The sequence below is a fragment of the Carassius gibelio genome, chromosome B9 (genome assembly GCF_023724105.1).
Source record: "Carassius gibelio isolate Cgi1373 ecotype wild population from Czech Republic chromosome B9, carGib1.2-hapl.c, whole genome shotgun sequence".
Lineage (NCBI taxonomy): Eukaryota > Metazoa > Chordata > Actinopteri > Cypriniformes > Cyprinidae > Carassius > Carassius gibelio.
Window position 1 is genome coordinate 18,910,833 of NC_068404.1, and position 17,944 is coordinate 18,928,776.

At 37.0% G+C, this 17,944-nt stretch overlaps 1 protein-coding gene across 2 annotated transcripts in view; it reads left to right on the forward strand.

Annotated features, from left to right (window-relative positions):
* LOC127964866 (inactive phospholipase C-like protein 1) overlaps positions 1-15,532 on the forward strand; it is a 62,040-nt gene extending 46,508 nt beyond the window's left edge. For both annotated transcript variants that reach the window (XM_052565285.1, XM_052565286.1), the window contains exons 4-8: positions 5,442-5,804; positions 8,539-8,742; positions 10,013-10,088; positions 11,680-11,789; positions 12,718-15,532. In XM_052565285.1, the coding sequence (XP_052421245.1) occupies positions 5,442-5,804; positions 8,539-8,742; positions 10,013-10,088; positions 11,680-11,789; positions 12,718-12,885 (921 nt within the window). In that variant the 3' untranslated portion in view covers positions 12,886-15,532. The remainder of the gene's footprint in view (positions 1-5,441; positions 5,805-8,538; positions 8,743-10,012; positions 10,089-11,679; positions 11,790-12,717) is intronic.
* The last annotated feature ends 2,412 nt before the right edge of the window (positions 15,533-17,944 follow it).

Sequence of the window (17,944 nt, forward strand, 5' to 3'; positions counted from 1 at the left end):
CATCAGCTTATGGCATTTCTCACTCATTCCTAAAGTATCCTAACGGCGACTGAGAGGTATACAAATATGATCAGAACACAGCTCCCATACTGGAAATGATTGATTTCTGGTCTGTAGTTTAATATTTTTCTGAGATAGAAAAATACTGTATGAAACTTTGAGACATGAGACATTTTACATGGCACCTTGCCTGTGGGTTTTTGACCTTGTATTCTCTGGTGTGGCCAGTGACGTGCAAGGTTATTCTGAGCTTCTCTGTGTGTATCAGTCTTGAGGGCAGTGTCCATTCTCATGTGTCTTAATCAGAATGCTGCAGTCCATGAAGCAGCAACTGAGCCATGTCTCACACTGATTACCTGCTGCATGCAATATTAACACCGTTCTGACTGAGCTCAGTCATAAAACACATACTCATTGACCTCACTTAGAAGATTGCAATGATAACAAGGTGATTCCAATCTAACATTTTATACATTCTAACATCTAATATTTTTCAGGATTGTTATATTCTGAGAGAATTGTTTTTCTGTAAGAAGATTTCAGAGGACAGCAAAATGGCTGAAAGCTAATTCTGCTCTTAGCTCTGATTCAAGACAGAATCTGAGATTTGTTTTGTTAGTTTGATTGTTTTTTTTGTTTTTTGTTTTTTGAAGACATGCTTATTTTCTCTCAATGTAGTTAGACAAAAACATATTCTGTTCTAATGCAGGGAGTTTATATAAGGTTAGCTCTCACTGGTTGCTCCGTTTCTTTCATTTCTTAGCATGTGTTAACCTGAGCTGGAAACTATAACAGAAATGTCACATACATAAATAACATGAATGTATAGAGTACTGACCTGTGAACCATAACCAGAATGAGGTTAATGGTTGCAGTCTGTCCTCATGGATGCAGTGGGATGACGCAAGAGTGTGCAACTCAACACAACTCTTCTTAGATCTGTAATTAGGGAAGATCTACATCAAAACTTAATGGCCTGCTTACACTAATGCTCTTGCCCTGGATTGTAGTTCAGACCTACAGTCTAGATACCTCATTACACTGCTCAATAAGTGGATGCCAGTTTCTTCCAACATTTTTTATTTTTTTTAATGATGTGACCTTTCTTTTAGCAGGGCCTAATTACAGTTGCATGCCAAATTCAGACAGCTTTAATTACGAGATGCAAATTAAGAGTTTCTTGGTGCAGGTGAGGGTTTGTTTTACCTGTGATTTCCAATGCAATGAAGTGGACACAAACATGCAACACTCTGGATGTGTAGTAAGACTCCTGAAACCAAGCAGCCAACATTTTTACAAGTTTCATTTAAAGAGTGTTAGTGTATATTTGAGGGAATTTTGTTATTAGAAATTTTTGAAGGCTAAAAATGTTTTTGTCAAGAATACTAGTTTCTGTCAACAAGCAGAGAGATGTTCAAGCACTCAGTAAACACTATTGTCGTTTTTCATTGAACCAGAATCCATTAGTAGTGCTATTATTCATATAAAAGCTATGAAATCTCCTTGCTTCTGTTTGCCTGTTGTTCCTTTTTGGCTATATTAAAAATCCTTGTTGAAGCTACACACAGCAAACCAGAACTGTTCGTATTGTAAGTTGTACTTTCAATACTAAAACTTACTTTAATACTGTTCGTATACATATTGTTTACCACAAAAAATAACTTTTCAAGGTTAGATTATAACAAAGCTCCATATCCCTTGCATTTCATGCTGAAACGAGGAAATTAGAGGCTTTAAAAAAGTAGTGAACAATATGACTATTTTTGAAGAAATATTGTTGTATCGTGATACAGCGCACATTCTGTCAACTGCAGTTTTGATGCCTCCATCTTAATATGCTATACAATGTGATGTGACATTCACTTCAGTGTTAACTCAGTGGTAGATTAACACTCACACAACACTGTATTGTGCACTTATTCACAGTCACAAAAGTAAATTATTTGCATGTGCTTTAAAGCTTTGCCGGTTAAACGTTTAATTCATCTGCTGTTCTGACTTGAGCTTTTTCTGAAGCACACGCACTAAAGAGTTTTCCCAAACCTGTATTAATTTCTCTCTTGTGCTGAGAACAAAAGAAGATATTCTGAAGAATGTGGGTAACCAAACAGTTGCTGGTCCACATCTTTTCACTATCAGGCCGCACGGTTCTGGGCTACGTTTCCCAAAACGATCTTTACGTGACGTTGTTCGTAAGTTATACCTTAAGTTTTAACATTACGTTAATACGTGTTTCCTGAAATGTTCTTAGTCTAATATATCTTCTGTAAGTCATTCGTTAGTAAGGTTAGTCTGGACCACTCTTAGCTAAACCTTATCGCTGTTCACAGTTCACTCCGCTAGTGGCACCACTGTGCAAAAACATTCTTCACATTTCAGTCGATACGATTGTAATTCTGTGTCAAGAAATTATGCATAACCTAATAAATATTCCATTCTAAAATTGTAATACACCCAGTGTTTAATTAATTGAAGTGTTTTAATGCAAAGAATGCAATTCCGGTCCTTGTGCCGCACTGCTCTGCACTTTTTGTATGTTTCTCTTATTGCTTTAGACATTTGTTCTATTCGAACATAAGTGCCCTGCGAAGTGGGAGCAGTAAACACTGTGTAGAGACCATGTCAATTGGAACACAGTTCATGCACGGAGCTCACTTCTAATGAGCTGATTATATGAATCAGGTGTGTTAACAAAGAGAGACACACAATATGTGCAGAGCAGTGGGGCCGGGGGACTGGTATTGAGAACCGCTGCATTATACTGATGGTATTTAGTTTTTCCATTATAATATACAAAGGCACATCAGCTGGCAAACCATTAGGAAGCACGTAGTTAGGATTCTATTTAAAGAGAATGAATGTGATGGGGAGTTTGGTCAAACTGTGGCAGCGAGACAGTGAATGGTTGTCCTAAATCATAGTTAGTGTGCACTTTTTCATAATAGTGTCAAAATAGCTACTATGTCAAAAGTTTTGCCTGCCATGGGAGCAAATTCAGCAGCTTTTACATCTTGCTGGTCCAACATTGTCAAAACAAACTTGACAGAGCTACCCCTAAATTCAGCTGCTGGCTATGCTGTGGGGAGTTTTTTGGAGGTGGATATGGGTGAATATGGGTTAAGTAAGACCTCGGTTTGCGTTCACTCAATTACAAACATCCAGCTCTGTCTTGCCACTGATTACTTAGCCTACACCTTTCGCCAGACAAAAAGTAATGAAGGCACATCAATGCTTCTATGCCATTGTGGGTGTCCTGTGAGTGAGTGGCCTTGTGGAAGTGACACTTATCCCAATTGCCAACCCATCAGTGCTCAACCAGGCCTTCATAATATGTATAAACATGATCATATAAATGAACCTTTCAAAAGCTATATATATATATATGTAGCTATATAAGCAGGTGCAGTCAACAGAGTGGCGATGCCACGCATACGCACTCTAACAGCACGGCTAAGCACGGTTGTCCAACCTTGCAGAGAATTCCAGGCTGAGAATGGTTAGTAATCGTGCCATGCCATAACAGGCTCAAGTGGAAATACAACTGGAACCATAATGTAGCTGACTGTTCTTAGAACCGTTCGGCACTGCACTTCCATGTTTAATATAAATGTAGATATTTGCCTTTTGGATGGGTTTCTACATCATACACATTATATTTAAAATAGACTGTGATAAAAATTGTGGGTGAGACTTAGCGCTTATAAATTTAAATCCCTGCTATTGTGATTTAAACCAAAGACTGTGCCATATGGTTATTTGAAGAGGAGGTTTTGAGAAGGATCCAGTGAAATCTCAAATATATCTCTCATGCACACACTTATTCTGTCCTGGGGGATTGTGCCTCTTGTTGTTTGCATTTGTTTGTCTCTTGTTGCTTGGAGCTCAAGGACGTCATACATTTATAAGTCTTGGGAGTGGTACACCTATCAGAGTCCCGCTAACAAATGAACACGTACACACACACACACAGAGAGAGGAGCAAATGCGCATCCCCTGGTGGGATCTGATAGAATGCTTTTACATCTCTTCCTGTGGCCTTTTTCACTAAAGAGATAAGTAACTGAGAGCTCTGTACCCCTAATGATGCCAGTCACAATGTCAAGTCAAATCATACTTATCTGTGTATCACTTTTCACAATTCATATTGCTACAAAGCAGCTTTACAGAAAATCATGATGCTTTTTGATGACATTTTAATAACTTCTTGCCCAACAGTTGCATTTAACAGATTAGAGTTGGGTGATGATAATATATGAATACTCTTGCATTTTGCAAAGATGCTAGCAATACAGCAGTTGAGATTTGCTATATAACTCTTTATATAATGTCTCTTTAGAGTATACATGTATTTGTCATACCTAGATGTGTGCACCTTTCTGCTCTGTAATAATTTATGTACCATTGTATTACAATACTTATTTGGTACTCTTATTACAGCATCATACATCCATGGTCTTAACATGGTATTACCATGCCCAAAAACATGGTAATATCATAGAATATAGTTTTGTCTGTAGAGTTCATAAAATTTGTCCATGTATAGAAGCATGAAGCACGTTCTCTGAGATGCTGCATACCTGTCTTGAACTATTTCTCTTGCATGAGTTGTGTCCAGGCGTCTGTGTGGGTGTCTGCTGCCAGCTGAGGCATTTTATCTTTGTTGTCTGTGTTTTCCTGCCAGATTTTCTCTGTTTTTCCTTTTCTTAGTATGAATATGCATATCGAGTGTGACATAACTCTTTTGTGTCTTGTTTTGTGTTTGTGAGTGTTAGTACATGCTGTGTATGCATACATCTACATATCATGAATACGGTTACACACACACTCACACACACACACACACACACACCTCTTGATAATGATATGTTTTCTTTTGGAGATGCACAAATAAGTAATTTCAGTGATATTACTCTCTGGTACCATTGTTCCTGATTTTCTGGCACAAAGGAAACAGTGAAATACAGACTTACTGTTATTTTCAATGTATTTGTTACTATGCAAGTATGCTTATTGGTTACGTGAACCTCTAACAATAGTTACACAGTCATTTTTGTGTAAGTTGTATCAGCCTGTAACAGTCCCGAAGTTATTCATATTTTTTTATAAAGTGTGTCCTTCCTTATTTATTAATGTGTGTGTTTGTCCTACATAGCCACATGACCAGGTGATATGCTAAACATTTCCATATTTAAATAGATGAGACTGTGGGAATGCACTTTATGCAAATGATCTTTTATCCACCATATTCTGCAGTGTTACAGTGGCACGTTTGGCTCGGTCGTCTGCACTAAATTTAGTATGCTTCATATTTCATAACGTCTGCTCATGTGTTAAGTGTCTGTTTACACACCCTAGATATTTAATTCTCCTTACAGCTGCATCTGTATAATGTTGCACACCTGAAGAGGCCATAAATTACATTCACTGCTTTCTGTTTTCAGGTGAACATGCCTGAACTAGCGCTGCTGCGTTTCGTAGTTCTGGATGATGATTATATAGGTGATGACTTCATTGGCCAGTACACCATCGCTTTTGAGTGTCTACAGCCTGGATACCGCAATGTGCCCCTGCTGGGCCTCTCTGGAGACCCTTTGCCCCATGCCAGCCTGTTTGTCCACATCGCCATCACTAACCGCAGAGGTGGTGGAAAAGCCCAGAGACGTGGTCTGTCCGTCAGGAGAGGAGCACGGCGTGGACGAGAGTATGTCACTCTGCGTAACACAGGAATCAAAGTGCTGGATGACACTTTCCGCCCAGCCAGTGGACCCTTGCGAGAAGCTACAGACCTGCGAGAGGATGCACTGGTAAGGGAGGTTGTGCATGTTCAGACAACAGTAATACTGGCAATTTGACTTCTTCTCTACTTAGCAGCCACACCTTGCTGACAAAACCAGGTTACACATGTAGGAATTTCCATTCTGGTTCATGTTTATGTAGATTAGTGTGGTTTGGTGCTGGTCAGCCAGCATGCTTTTTCCATGTGATTAGACTCATCCAAAGATCCAGAAAGGTCATAAAGGCATTGTAAAATGAATCAATAAGATTCAAGCGGTTTAGGTTTTGTGTAGACATACAATAGCTTCATAAAATGAACATATTCAGATTAGGCTTGCATGCCTGTACTTTCAGAGGAGAGACAGAAACTTCTCATGTTTCATAAAAACAATATTAACTTCTGTTTTATGGTATTGGAATGACATGAGGTTGAGTAAATTAAGAATTTTATTTTTTTTCAGGGGGTGAGCTACAGTATAGACCTTAATCAGTTTAGACACTGTTGAATTTAACACAATCAAAACAACACTGTGAGGGATAGACTTACAGTCTTTGCAAAATCACACACTGTATAAAGGTCCTCACAACTTTCAAAACTGTTTTATGAAGTTATTATTCTGTTGAAAGTTATTTAGAAAGTTGTTTCATCAGCTGAACTCTATCGGTATGTTGTTTAATAACAGACAGCCCGTTGGAATTACTGCACTTCTATCCGTCACGGCCTTGTTTTCATTCCCGTCAGAAATAAGTAAGGTTTATCCCTTTATGCTTGGGGCTGTGCTGGGGGATAGCATCCTGATACGGTTTTAAAATGTTATCAGTTCACAGCATAGAAACCTATAATTTAAAAGCTAAATACCAGTAGTAAATAATTTGTATTTTTATTTTATTGGAATAATTTCTTAACATTTTAGAATTCAGTAATTTATTGTATTTCTAAATATTTTATATTATTTCTATCATATTCAATGGGTGCACCTTTTACTAAAACATTTCATTTTAAATGGGTGTATTTTGTGAATGGATGTATTTTGTGATTGGATGAGGCCACATTAGTGTCTGCAAACATTGGTCCATCTAGATGGACGGCTGGCTCTCCCAGTCAGAGCGGCCTAAATGTTATGGTTTGGAAATAGCGAACAGAAATATGAAGTAGATTTTGTCAGTGCAAATAGTGCTGTTCGGTGTTTGTAAATGTGTCACTCACTAATAACATGGCCATGTCAGACACTGAAAACAGATATAGGGTAGAGTATCTGTGGGGTCAGGTGACAGGGACGGGATCAGTTGCCACCGCAGTGTGTTTAGGAAGAGGAGTTACTCCACATCCAAAATTACTGTGTTCACAAAACCTGCTGCTGATCTCAGAGATAAACACACAGTTAGACAGCAGCTCCGAAAACTACTTATTTGAATCTTGTATTTGCAATTACTGTTATCTGTCTGATCCAATGGTCCTTTTTCAGTATGATTATGAATCTTTTACCTCACACACCACTGGTAATAGACTTGTTTGTTTGAGGATTTTAGCCAAGTGGTGTTCTTATCATTTTTTTTTTAAATAAAAGCCACTTGGTTGGATTTTTATTTATTTATTTTTTAATACCTTTCCATTGTCTACTTCATGGGGTCACTGTACACCCTGACCCCTATTTTGCTGTATAATATATATATATATATATGAGCCACAACGATGTCCACTTTATTCACAGCATATCCTGTGGACTTCTTTCTCATACAAATAAGATATACAGACCAAATCGCCCACATGAAGCCCCCTTAACACACACGTACATCTCCAAATGGCTTTGTTAATCACGGTTGTGGGTGGGTGATTCTGTCAGGTGGAAAATAGAAACGGGCTCTCTATCTGCCACATTGTAATGAAGGGAAATGTATGATAAAAAGCTGAAATATGATTAGCTTAGGCCTTTGTCATAACAGACACAGAAAGCTGTTAAATTGCACAGGTTTGTCCGTCTGTATAAAGGAAAGAAGTCATTTTTTTGGATCTGACTCGAGAGTAGCTTTACATAATAAAGTCAGTGTCAAACAATATAAATGTCACCATTTATTTCAGGTTTTTAATTATTTTTTTTACAAGATCTTGCAGTTGTGATTGTATACTTTTAGAGTACTCTGTACTATGGTATTTAAAAGTTTGGGGTCCTTTTTTATTTTTAAAAGAATATTATAAGAAATTAATTCATTTAGCAAGGCAACATAAAATTTATCAAAAGTGTATAATGTACTGTATGAAGTTATTAAAGATTACTATTTTGAACAAATGCTGTTCTTTTAAACTTTCTTGTCTTTTAAAGAAAAGGAAAAAAATATTCCACAAAAATATTATCAGTGGTGAAAGCCGTGCTGCTTAATAAGAAATATTTCTTGTGCGTGAAATTAGCACAATAGAAGTATCATGTGACACTGAAGATAGGAGTGATGGTTGCTGGAAATTCAGCTTTTCCATCACGGGAATAAGTTATATTTAAAAACAATTGTAATAATATTTCGCAATATTTGTTTTACTGTGTTTTTTATCAAATAAGAGCATTAGAGACGTCTCAAGAACATGCTACCCCAATCCCAAAATTATGCACATTTTTATGTTTTTTTTTTTTTGTTTTTGTTTGTTAACATGACATTTTTGTGCTTATCTTATTGTCATGTTATGTTCTTTTATCTCTTTCTCTTGGACTTGCTGAACTATTTGTGTTAACCAGGTGTGTGCCTGTGTGTTCATGTTTTCTCTTTCTTTAGAGCGCCACAGTGGCTTTTAAAGAGCAGTGTGGGCTCCCCCCGATGGCCACACTGAAGCAGTGCATCCAGAGCTTAGCCACGAGGCTGCAGAGTCCAGAAGGGACCCCAAGTGCCACACTCACTCTGAAGGAAGGTTACCCTTGCCTGGAACCGGTGGGAAACTTGACTGATGCCACGCGTAAACTGCTAAATGGTTATGACACAGTAAGAGGATGGTGAATTTAATGTCATGCATCATTGCCACTTTTTTTTTTTTTTTGGGCTGTCTGTGGTTCCGTTTCATAGATTATAATAGACCAACTTTATGCTTATGCTAAATTTCCCAGGCAATCACTAATGTGCAGATAAAACCATTTCCTAAATGTTAGGCTATTACCTGCATTACCTGCCATTACAATGGCATTTGTCTTTTTATCCATCCCACGTGTGTGTGTGTGTGGGAGTAAGAAGAGGCACATCGGAGTGAGTAAGACATTTCAGGCTTTAGTAACCATCCTCCTCCTCTCCTTTTGTAAGTTCCCTCATTCTCTGTTTCTCCCTGTGGGTTGACTCTGGGTTCTGGTGTGTGTTTGAGACCCGGGGAGTCAGACAGCACTGACTGGCAGGACTGCATTTTATAAATATCTGCACTGTGAGAGAGGGCAGCAAGGGTCTTCTCAGAATTTTATTGCTTAAAGATCTCTTTTCCATAGTTCATAATAGAGTTCTCAGATGTGTAATGTTTGAGTAATGTTTTTGTCAGCTCAGAAATGAGACCGTAGTTTGTATAGAGTAAAAGTATAGACCTATGAAATGAATGAATGAATAATGTAATATTTAGCTTGGATGAGTCATTAAGAATTTCATGCAAAATTATGAGCAGTTTCTCATTCTTTTGGGAGACTTGAGATCAGCAAGGTTATTTTTTGAGGAAATTAGTCCTTTGGGTTCACATTTTTTTCAGGCATACTCATAAAATTTGTGTATGTGTACAATATTGTTGAATACTTTGGAGATTGATTAAATGTTTTCATGTTTTTGAAAGAAGGCTTAATTTATGTTTTAATGCAGTAATGTTATGAAGTATTATTACATTTTAAAATAACTGCTTATTTCTTTTTATATATCTTAAAATGTAATTTATTCTTGTAAAGACAATTCTCAGCAGCCATTACTCCAGTCAAATGATCCTTCAGAAATCATTATAATATGCTGATTTGGTGCTCAAGAAACATTTATTATTATCAGTGTTGAAACCTGTTGTTCTGCTAATGCATTTTTTCCAGATTCTAGCACTTTTTTTTGTTTTGTTTTTATGATGAATAGAAAATTCAAAAGAACATCATATATTTGAAATAAGCATCTTTTGTAACATTGTAAATGTCTTTGCTGTCGCTTTTGATCTATGCAGTGTGTCTTTGCTGAATGGAAGTATTAATTTCTTTATGAAAATATATGAGCAGATCATAAAATATTTCCTGTCTGCATCCTTCAGATGATCTCTGCCAGCAAACAGCTAATAGAGAATGCAGATGGAGTGCATGAGAGAATCGCACAAGTGCAGAAGGAAGGTGAGTAGAGGTGTGGGAGAGAAGATGAGTAGGGATGAATCATCTTTGTATTTTCTTTCCACCGAATGATGTTTCAGTCAGGCCCCAGAGGATGTGTGAAAATCTTGAAACAATTCATAGATTTTTCAAATTTGCATTCAGAGTAGATCCTATTATCTACAACACACACACAGTCCCCTATCAACACTTTGAAACACTGCCTTTTATCTTGAAAAGTGCTGAAAATACCTTCACGAAGTTGTTTTGAAATGATGTAAGTCTACACATTATCCAGTGTTGATGAGGTACGTATACTAGTGATGCTCTAGTAGTGTGACAGCAGGACTGGTACTGTTTATCTCGTGGGGCCCCCCTTTGGCAAAATCGCAGTTGGTCCCCCACCACTGGGGGTCCCTTGAAATGTCACACACTTTTCATCCCACATGCAGTGGCTCTTTTTTTGTAGCTTTTCCAGTAACAAGCCACAAACTTTTCTCCAAAGCATATCTGTTTTTGTAGCATGACAAACCACAACACTGCTGTTATGTGAAATTTTACTGGACGCGCAGCTTTATAACCAAGTTAGTCGACGCAATATTCAAAGAATGTAGCTTTGGGAAGTCTGATTCATTTTTTGTTTTTTGTTTTTTTTGTGTGTGACTCTTTTCATTCTGGCGGTGTCATGTAAATAAACAATTCACCATTTAAATAAATTATTCACAGTCCCTGCATGGAGCATTCTGCCTTTCTTTTTATATTTAATGTAGAAAATTGTGCTTTTTTCAATGTGTTTTCAACCCAGTTTTTTAAATGTGGGTGTTTATAAAATGTTTAATATGTTTAAATACTATATGATCTTTCACCCTATAATTGAGATACATTAATTAAACCCCTCAATGTTTTATGCTAAAAATGATCAATTAACTATTAATGAATGAAAATTATGTAATAATAGTAATGGTAAGAATTCATAAAACACTTTATTTGAAAATTTATATTGTTACTATATTTTTTGTAGCTTGTAATACCGCCACAGTAACTACTTTTTCAAAAGAGTAGCTTGACTGTTGTTGAAGTACTGTAAATTATGATAGATGGACAAATTACAGTTTTACCATGGTAACTACCAAAATACTGCAGTTAGACAGCTACTACTGTCAAATCTTAAGGAAAGGAAATGACAAGATCATTAAATGCTTTCTACCAGTATAAGAATATCATCACTGTCTGTTTGTAGCCTCATTATCTCTCACACAAATATTTTTTTTTACCCCCAGTTACACATATACGAGGCACTTAGGTCAAAATACTGTGTTTTTATTTCCTTAAGAGGGTATACTGATGAAATAAGAGCGAGTGAGTGAAACAGCACAGCAGATTAGGAATGAACGTGCAGCTTACGGAGGCCATGCCAAGATTCATCACGGGAAGCACAATATTATCTAACCAGAGGATGAATGAGTACATATCATCCATTATTTGGCAGCTCAGTTCCTGCAGAAGCATGTTTGCACCATAAATGGCATTTAGAAAATCTCAAGCCAGAGAAAAAAAAAAAAAACAAGTTAAAATGATACATGTTATGTATTTGTTTTGTTATATGTCCTCTTAGGAATGGTGTTTCATGAAGACCTGCCCAGGTTGGGAGAAAAGGAAAATCTAAAAGGCCGTAAACAAAGTAAAGCTTTGGAAAGCTTCACTTGGAACATCACTGTGCTGAAGGTAAATAGCGTGAGCTTCTCTTTCCCTCCCTCAAATAGCCTTGAATTTTTGGATAATGTTTTCACTCTGCTTTTAGACGAGAGGGAGAAAGGCTTCTGTTGTTTTGAAATTCTATCTTGCAAACGTTAGGTGTTTGACCTTATAAATATAGCGTGTGTGCAGTGGACTTTTGAAATGAGCAGGTCCTAGTAGGTTTTAGTTGATTGGAAATTCATGTTTCAGTTCCATTTGATGTTTATACAGTTTATGGGTTAAACGATTATGCAACAGCTTTTACCTCACACTTGGGACTATAAACAAGAGACATTGCCATAAAAGCTCTGTAAAACCAAGTCTCTTCAAAGTCTTGTTGTTTGGCTATTATTAATAGTCGCTGTATTTTTAGAGCTTTGGTCAATAAATCTTCCATGTCCTTTAAAGAGGACATACATTTTTAATTATTTTGTTTTTCCCACTGAGGTCCACTAAAAATAAATAAATAAATGTTTTGTTTAAAACATCGTTTAGTATTCATTGTCATTTCCCTACAGGATAATTTTTGCTGTTGTGACTTGTATATGAAATACTTTGCACATCCAAGTGACAAAACACAAATGAATTGTTCGCAGTAAAATGAAAATAAGATTCATGAAATAGATGGAGTGGTTAATTGACATTATCCTCATGCAACAGTGGTTTTAAATAAATCAGTTTGATTGAATTATTTAATGATTCAATGATTCACTCAAAAAGACAGCCACTTGTCGCCACCTACTGGTGTAAATATGTAACCTGCTTAAAAGGTCATTGAAAAATCCCACTGCTAATGCACAGACTGTGAACCTAATCAAATTCATGCACCAGAGCTCACTGATGTATGTAGCTAACTGATGCTAACTGAACCTCATAACCAACCCGGTTTATTTAATTCATGTGTCTCTCTTTTTAGGGTCAGTGTGACCTCCTGCGCGGTGCTAAGCTAGATGCTTTGGATTCGTTGAGGCAGCTGGCTTTGGCCTGTGAGGCGTCCGGCCTGATCTTGAACTCTGACGGTCACTACGCCCCTCACGGTCTGTCCTCCAGACGTGGCAGTAACCATGGCAATGGTCGCATCTGAGCCCCAGAGACGCGCATAGGCATTGAGAGAGCGTTTGTTCATAGTTGAATGAATGGATGATTGTTGAACAGACAGAAAGACAGAGTGTCTCAGATGGACAGATGCTAGTCAGGAACATTTGTCCTTTATTGAAATGGTTGCTTGTTCTAGCTCAGCATTGACCAGATGTTATTTGAGGACAAATTAAGGAATGTTCTTATCAAGACACACTGAATGAAGGACGTAAAAGGAATTAAAACGAATTCCTCAGCGATATTAAATGACTGATGTCAACAATGTAGATTTTGCTGGATTGAGAAACGTCCCCGCAATATTTAAGAGGACTTTAGTGTTGAACTCCTTGCAGTTCACAGACTAGAAATGTTATTTCGAGCATAAAGAACAAACTAATTATAGATCTAAAACTGCAACTTATGTTGAATACAGAAGACTCATTAGTCTTTCCCCTTGTTCACGACATGACCACCAAAGCGTGAGGTTTGTTTACTCAGGTTAGCACATCTCAGAAATGCTTTTAGAAGGTCTGACATTAGTCTGCATCATCTTCAGGGCTGTATCTTCATCTGTGCTATCACTCAAATAGATTGACATGTGATGCCCAATAGCAGGACAGCACCATTTCTGCCCCCAAGCCCTATCCAGTCCAAAGTGTAGGGTATATAACTGGTGCCTCTCTGTTAAAGGCAACCATATCCTCATCTTCCAGTGACACAGATCGTCTTCAGATCATTAACAATGCAGAATGAGCTCAAGAAGGCTTTGTTAAAATACTGCATAGTGCTCCCTAACGGTGTTAACTGAGCCGGTTACTCAATGGGACGACAAGTACCGATTACACCACATATCCATGTAACGTGTATGGAGTTCAGCACCCCCATCGGATTGGAACAGTGTTACAAAATAATGAACTACGGTTTGGTTGAAAAGTGACTTTATTTCTAACACACATTCCTTGGCTTGATTGGATGAAGGCTTCCAATGAGTCTGCTGGCATGGTCACCGTCGCTTTTTTTTGTCATAACAAAGACAAAAATGCTACTAAACATGGCAAGAATTGGTGCCGTTGTTTGATTAAAAAATAACTAATGATTATAAACAGCTTTAAGCACTGAGAGGACTTAAGTAGATAAAAATCTAAAGTATAAACTGTTTTACAAGTTCATTGTGTAACATTTGACCGTGTTGTGATAGACAAGGAAAACATTGGCAGTGTTTTGTCTACTGCCGTCAAAGACACTTACAACAGACTAGTTTTTCAAGTTTGCACCTTTTCTTTTCATTTTAACAGAGCAACAGAAATTAGATCTGTGAGATTGGAAAAGTAGATATATATATTATTTTTCTTATGGTAGACAAGTAGAAGTGTTGATACGTTGTGTGTGTGTATGTGAACGTAACTGTGCGAGAGCGGTGCTAATGTAAATGTGTGTGAGAATGTGACCAGTCTGTTGCCTGATTGATTTGGGCAGTTGTTTTTAAAGGAAACCCTTACTGTTGGTTGATGTCAGACATTTTATTTTATAGGACCCAGTGAGCATGTTCACAACAGTGAATATGAAGATATTGATAATGAATGGAATGAGAAAAGGCATGTAATGTCCACATGAGCAGACGTCCTGTTTTGTGTCTTTTACTCTCCTTTTCAACACTTTTACTCTACTTTGTACTGTTCCTTAATGCTTTTTATGTATTTACTTTTCTCCTCCTTTGTCTGTGCCCTTGTTCTTTTCCTATTCTCTGTTTTTGACTGAAGGGCGAACAGTTCATGCCTGTTCTGTGACAAGTTTTTGTGCACGTTCACGTCTGACCTGAATGTGTACTGATTCCTAAAGTGTTCCTTAAAAACAAATTGTTCACTTAAGCGTGAACATAAATGTTTTGTTAATTATATAAGAGAATTGTAGATATAATATATTTAATTGTCCCATTTGTAATCCATCCATGCGTTTGTAACGCGTAACCCTTGTTCCTCTGGCCCCTAGACCTGTAACCTGTAGATCTGGGTACCTGTATAGGGGCCAAAATCTAAATAATGAATACCCAGTCACAGTATTAGCTTTCTGTTCCAGTTACGATGACTCTTGAGACCAATCAGACATGTGAAGTTAATGTCTCACTTTAGATGGGTACAATTACTCTTATGAGGAAACCGATACAAATATAATGTGTCGATGACGAGCAAAATGAACCCCCATTGAGGTGCACTTTAAACTAAACCGAGCAATCCATCTTGATTCCTGCAGTATTAGGTAGTGGTCAACATCTCAGACAGTGCAATATTACTCTACTGTTTGACGTTAAACATAATGACTAGTTTAGTGAGGAGCATTAATCCAGCTGTCCCTAATTTGTCGTTTCTGCTTTTCCCCCCGATGTGTGGTAACTGTGCATTTGTCGTGTCTCCCTTTCCTCTGACTCTTAAAAATTAAATATATTCTTTAAAATATTGTTTGGTTGCATTTTTGTTAGCAGTCGTTGTCCTTGTATAAATGGAGAGTATTTATTAAAGGTGACAAGCGTGCGTTAAACAAAGTAAACTTCAAAGCGATGTTGCTTTTATTTTGAAATGATGCTTTGTATTTTATAACATTAACAAGTTGATGTAACACAGATGTGCCCCAGACTAAATAAAGTTATCTTTTACTGACTGCTGTCTCTTCTGTTAACCGTCACGGTTCTGTCCTATCAATACTGCTGGAGCACTTTAGCCATTTAATGACATGTATTTGGATATGTTGGTTAACAGGACGCTTGTCCAATCTACTTAACATTATTTTGTGGGGAAACAGTAGCGATCAATAACGATCATGGGAAAATATTCAAAGTAACCAGCAGATGGAGGTGTTTCCAGTCTTTAAAATCTGGTTAATTGCAGGCCTGTTGCTATACAGAAGATATCTCATGCCTGTGAAGCCTATTTTAATTATTTATTCAAATATTTCTTATGTGTACCTGAAACTTATTTTGACTTAACTGCATTATAGCATGTAATCAAGAATTGAAAGTATTTTAAGTGCTTTATTAATGTACTAAAGCACTTAACTCAAATTTCAAAACTTGCACACAATTACATTTTCAAGAAACAAAAATATCATTATTTTTTACTTATTGTGATATAATTTTAATCTCCCAAGATCAAATTATACATTTTCTTAGATCTTCATGGCTTAAATATGTTCTTTTTTGTCTGTCATACTGAACAAACAAGCCAATTAAAATTTAATTCCACAAATTTATGTCTGTATCTTATGAAATCCATTTCAATGTAAATTCTAACTGACCGCAGATTTCTCATTTGTCACTGCAACATGCAAGTTGACCTAAGGCCTTATAACTGGTAACATGCATGTCCAATTCGACTCGAGTAGTGTGAATATGTTTATGTTACACTTCTTTAAGCAACTAATGTAAAACAACTATAGAATCAGCTGCTTCTGAATGTAAAGTTATGACTCTTTCAGGATTTTGGTTTCAAAATCATACTCACAAACCACCTCTAAAACTAATCAGTTAATCAGTAAAAAAGTAAGATTTAAAGCTTTTTAAGTAAAAACACATTTTACATTTTTTTTCCATACTTTTTCTCAGGTATTGGCTGGATAATTTTAACAGTGATATATGGACACTGAAACTTTACCTTATGTAAGTTATGATGCATGAACGAAGATTAAAATAAACTGATGAACAGATACAGTCTAGTTTTGCCTTAAAGCAGTGCACTTAAGTATTTCCCCATCATCATCAATATAATCTTTCTCATATAGGTTGGCTGCTATCAACAGTGAAACACCTTTTGGTCTATATGACCAACTGTAACCTGTTGTTAGCAAAAGTACCTCTTGGTGGAGACAGTGACATAGAATTAAAGTGAGAAATGAATATCCACACCGTTGTCTAGTAGTCTACTTATTTGAAAAGGCAGAAAACAAATTCAAAATTGAGATAAATATATTCATAAAATATTCATTTTATTATTGTTGTTCATTTATTTTTCGTTAATGTTTTCCTCGAGTTTATCCAATCAGTGATGTTTTATTTATATTTGTCTTTGTCACAATTAAAAACGTATATATATTTTTTTAACAAGTAATATTTTTTTAACAATTTTAACAAGTAACAAAAATTCTAACTTTAAGTGCTCTGATTGTGACCCTAAGCATGGCTGTGGAGTTCTCTGCCCATTGCACATGGCACTGTGTTTTATAGACGCGCGCCCCACTGGAGCAGATGTAAGATTTGACATTGTGCCAAGCGGACAGGTGAAATGACAGGCTGACAGCCTTTAATTCAGCAAACATCTGCCTGCTTTCTCACGAGAGTCAGAGTGCAGCTACGAAGACATTTTTCACTTTTAAAACACTTTTAAGACCGTCTGACGCTCTATAATGGCCAGAGCGTGGTCAATTAGTTTTTTTCTAAACATCCATTTTAGATGTTTGCCATAAACCTTAGGTCTTCAGAGAAGTTATTTGTGTTTTATGATGTCTCCGAACTATTTTTGAGGGGTTTAAATGTGTTTGTATTGATGTACAGTATCTTAAGCGGCACAGTTCATTTAGACCTCGAAGAAAAGTTTAAGAATAATTGGATTTCTTCTGGTGACTTTTACTTAACAGCGGTGAGAGCAATCAAATTCTTGACACAGCTAGTGTTAAAACAGCTAGCCATTAGCAGCTGGAGCTCTTCGTGTTTTTGTCACTTCGCGGGGACGTTTCTTTTGCCAGAGGCGCTCACCAGCGATGACGCTGTGCTTCCCAACACTAATAGAGCCCTGTTAATTTTAGCCTGGCGTGCGCCTCGGAGGAGAGCCACTTTGAGTTTAATTACAGTCTTCCCGAGGCAGCAATTTCACTATGATTTTGGTGGAGAAGAGGAAAAAAAGCGCGAGAAATGATCACCTCTTAAAAGTGTCTAAATTGCATCTTATTTTTCCCCTCTTTTTAACCACAACAAAAGGGATGGGCACAATAGCGCGGCATGTTTCCTCCCAATCTAGCGCGCTGTGACCAATTACCAGCGCCATTATCTGAGCTGTATTAAAGATGGCACAGGAGGACTG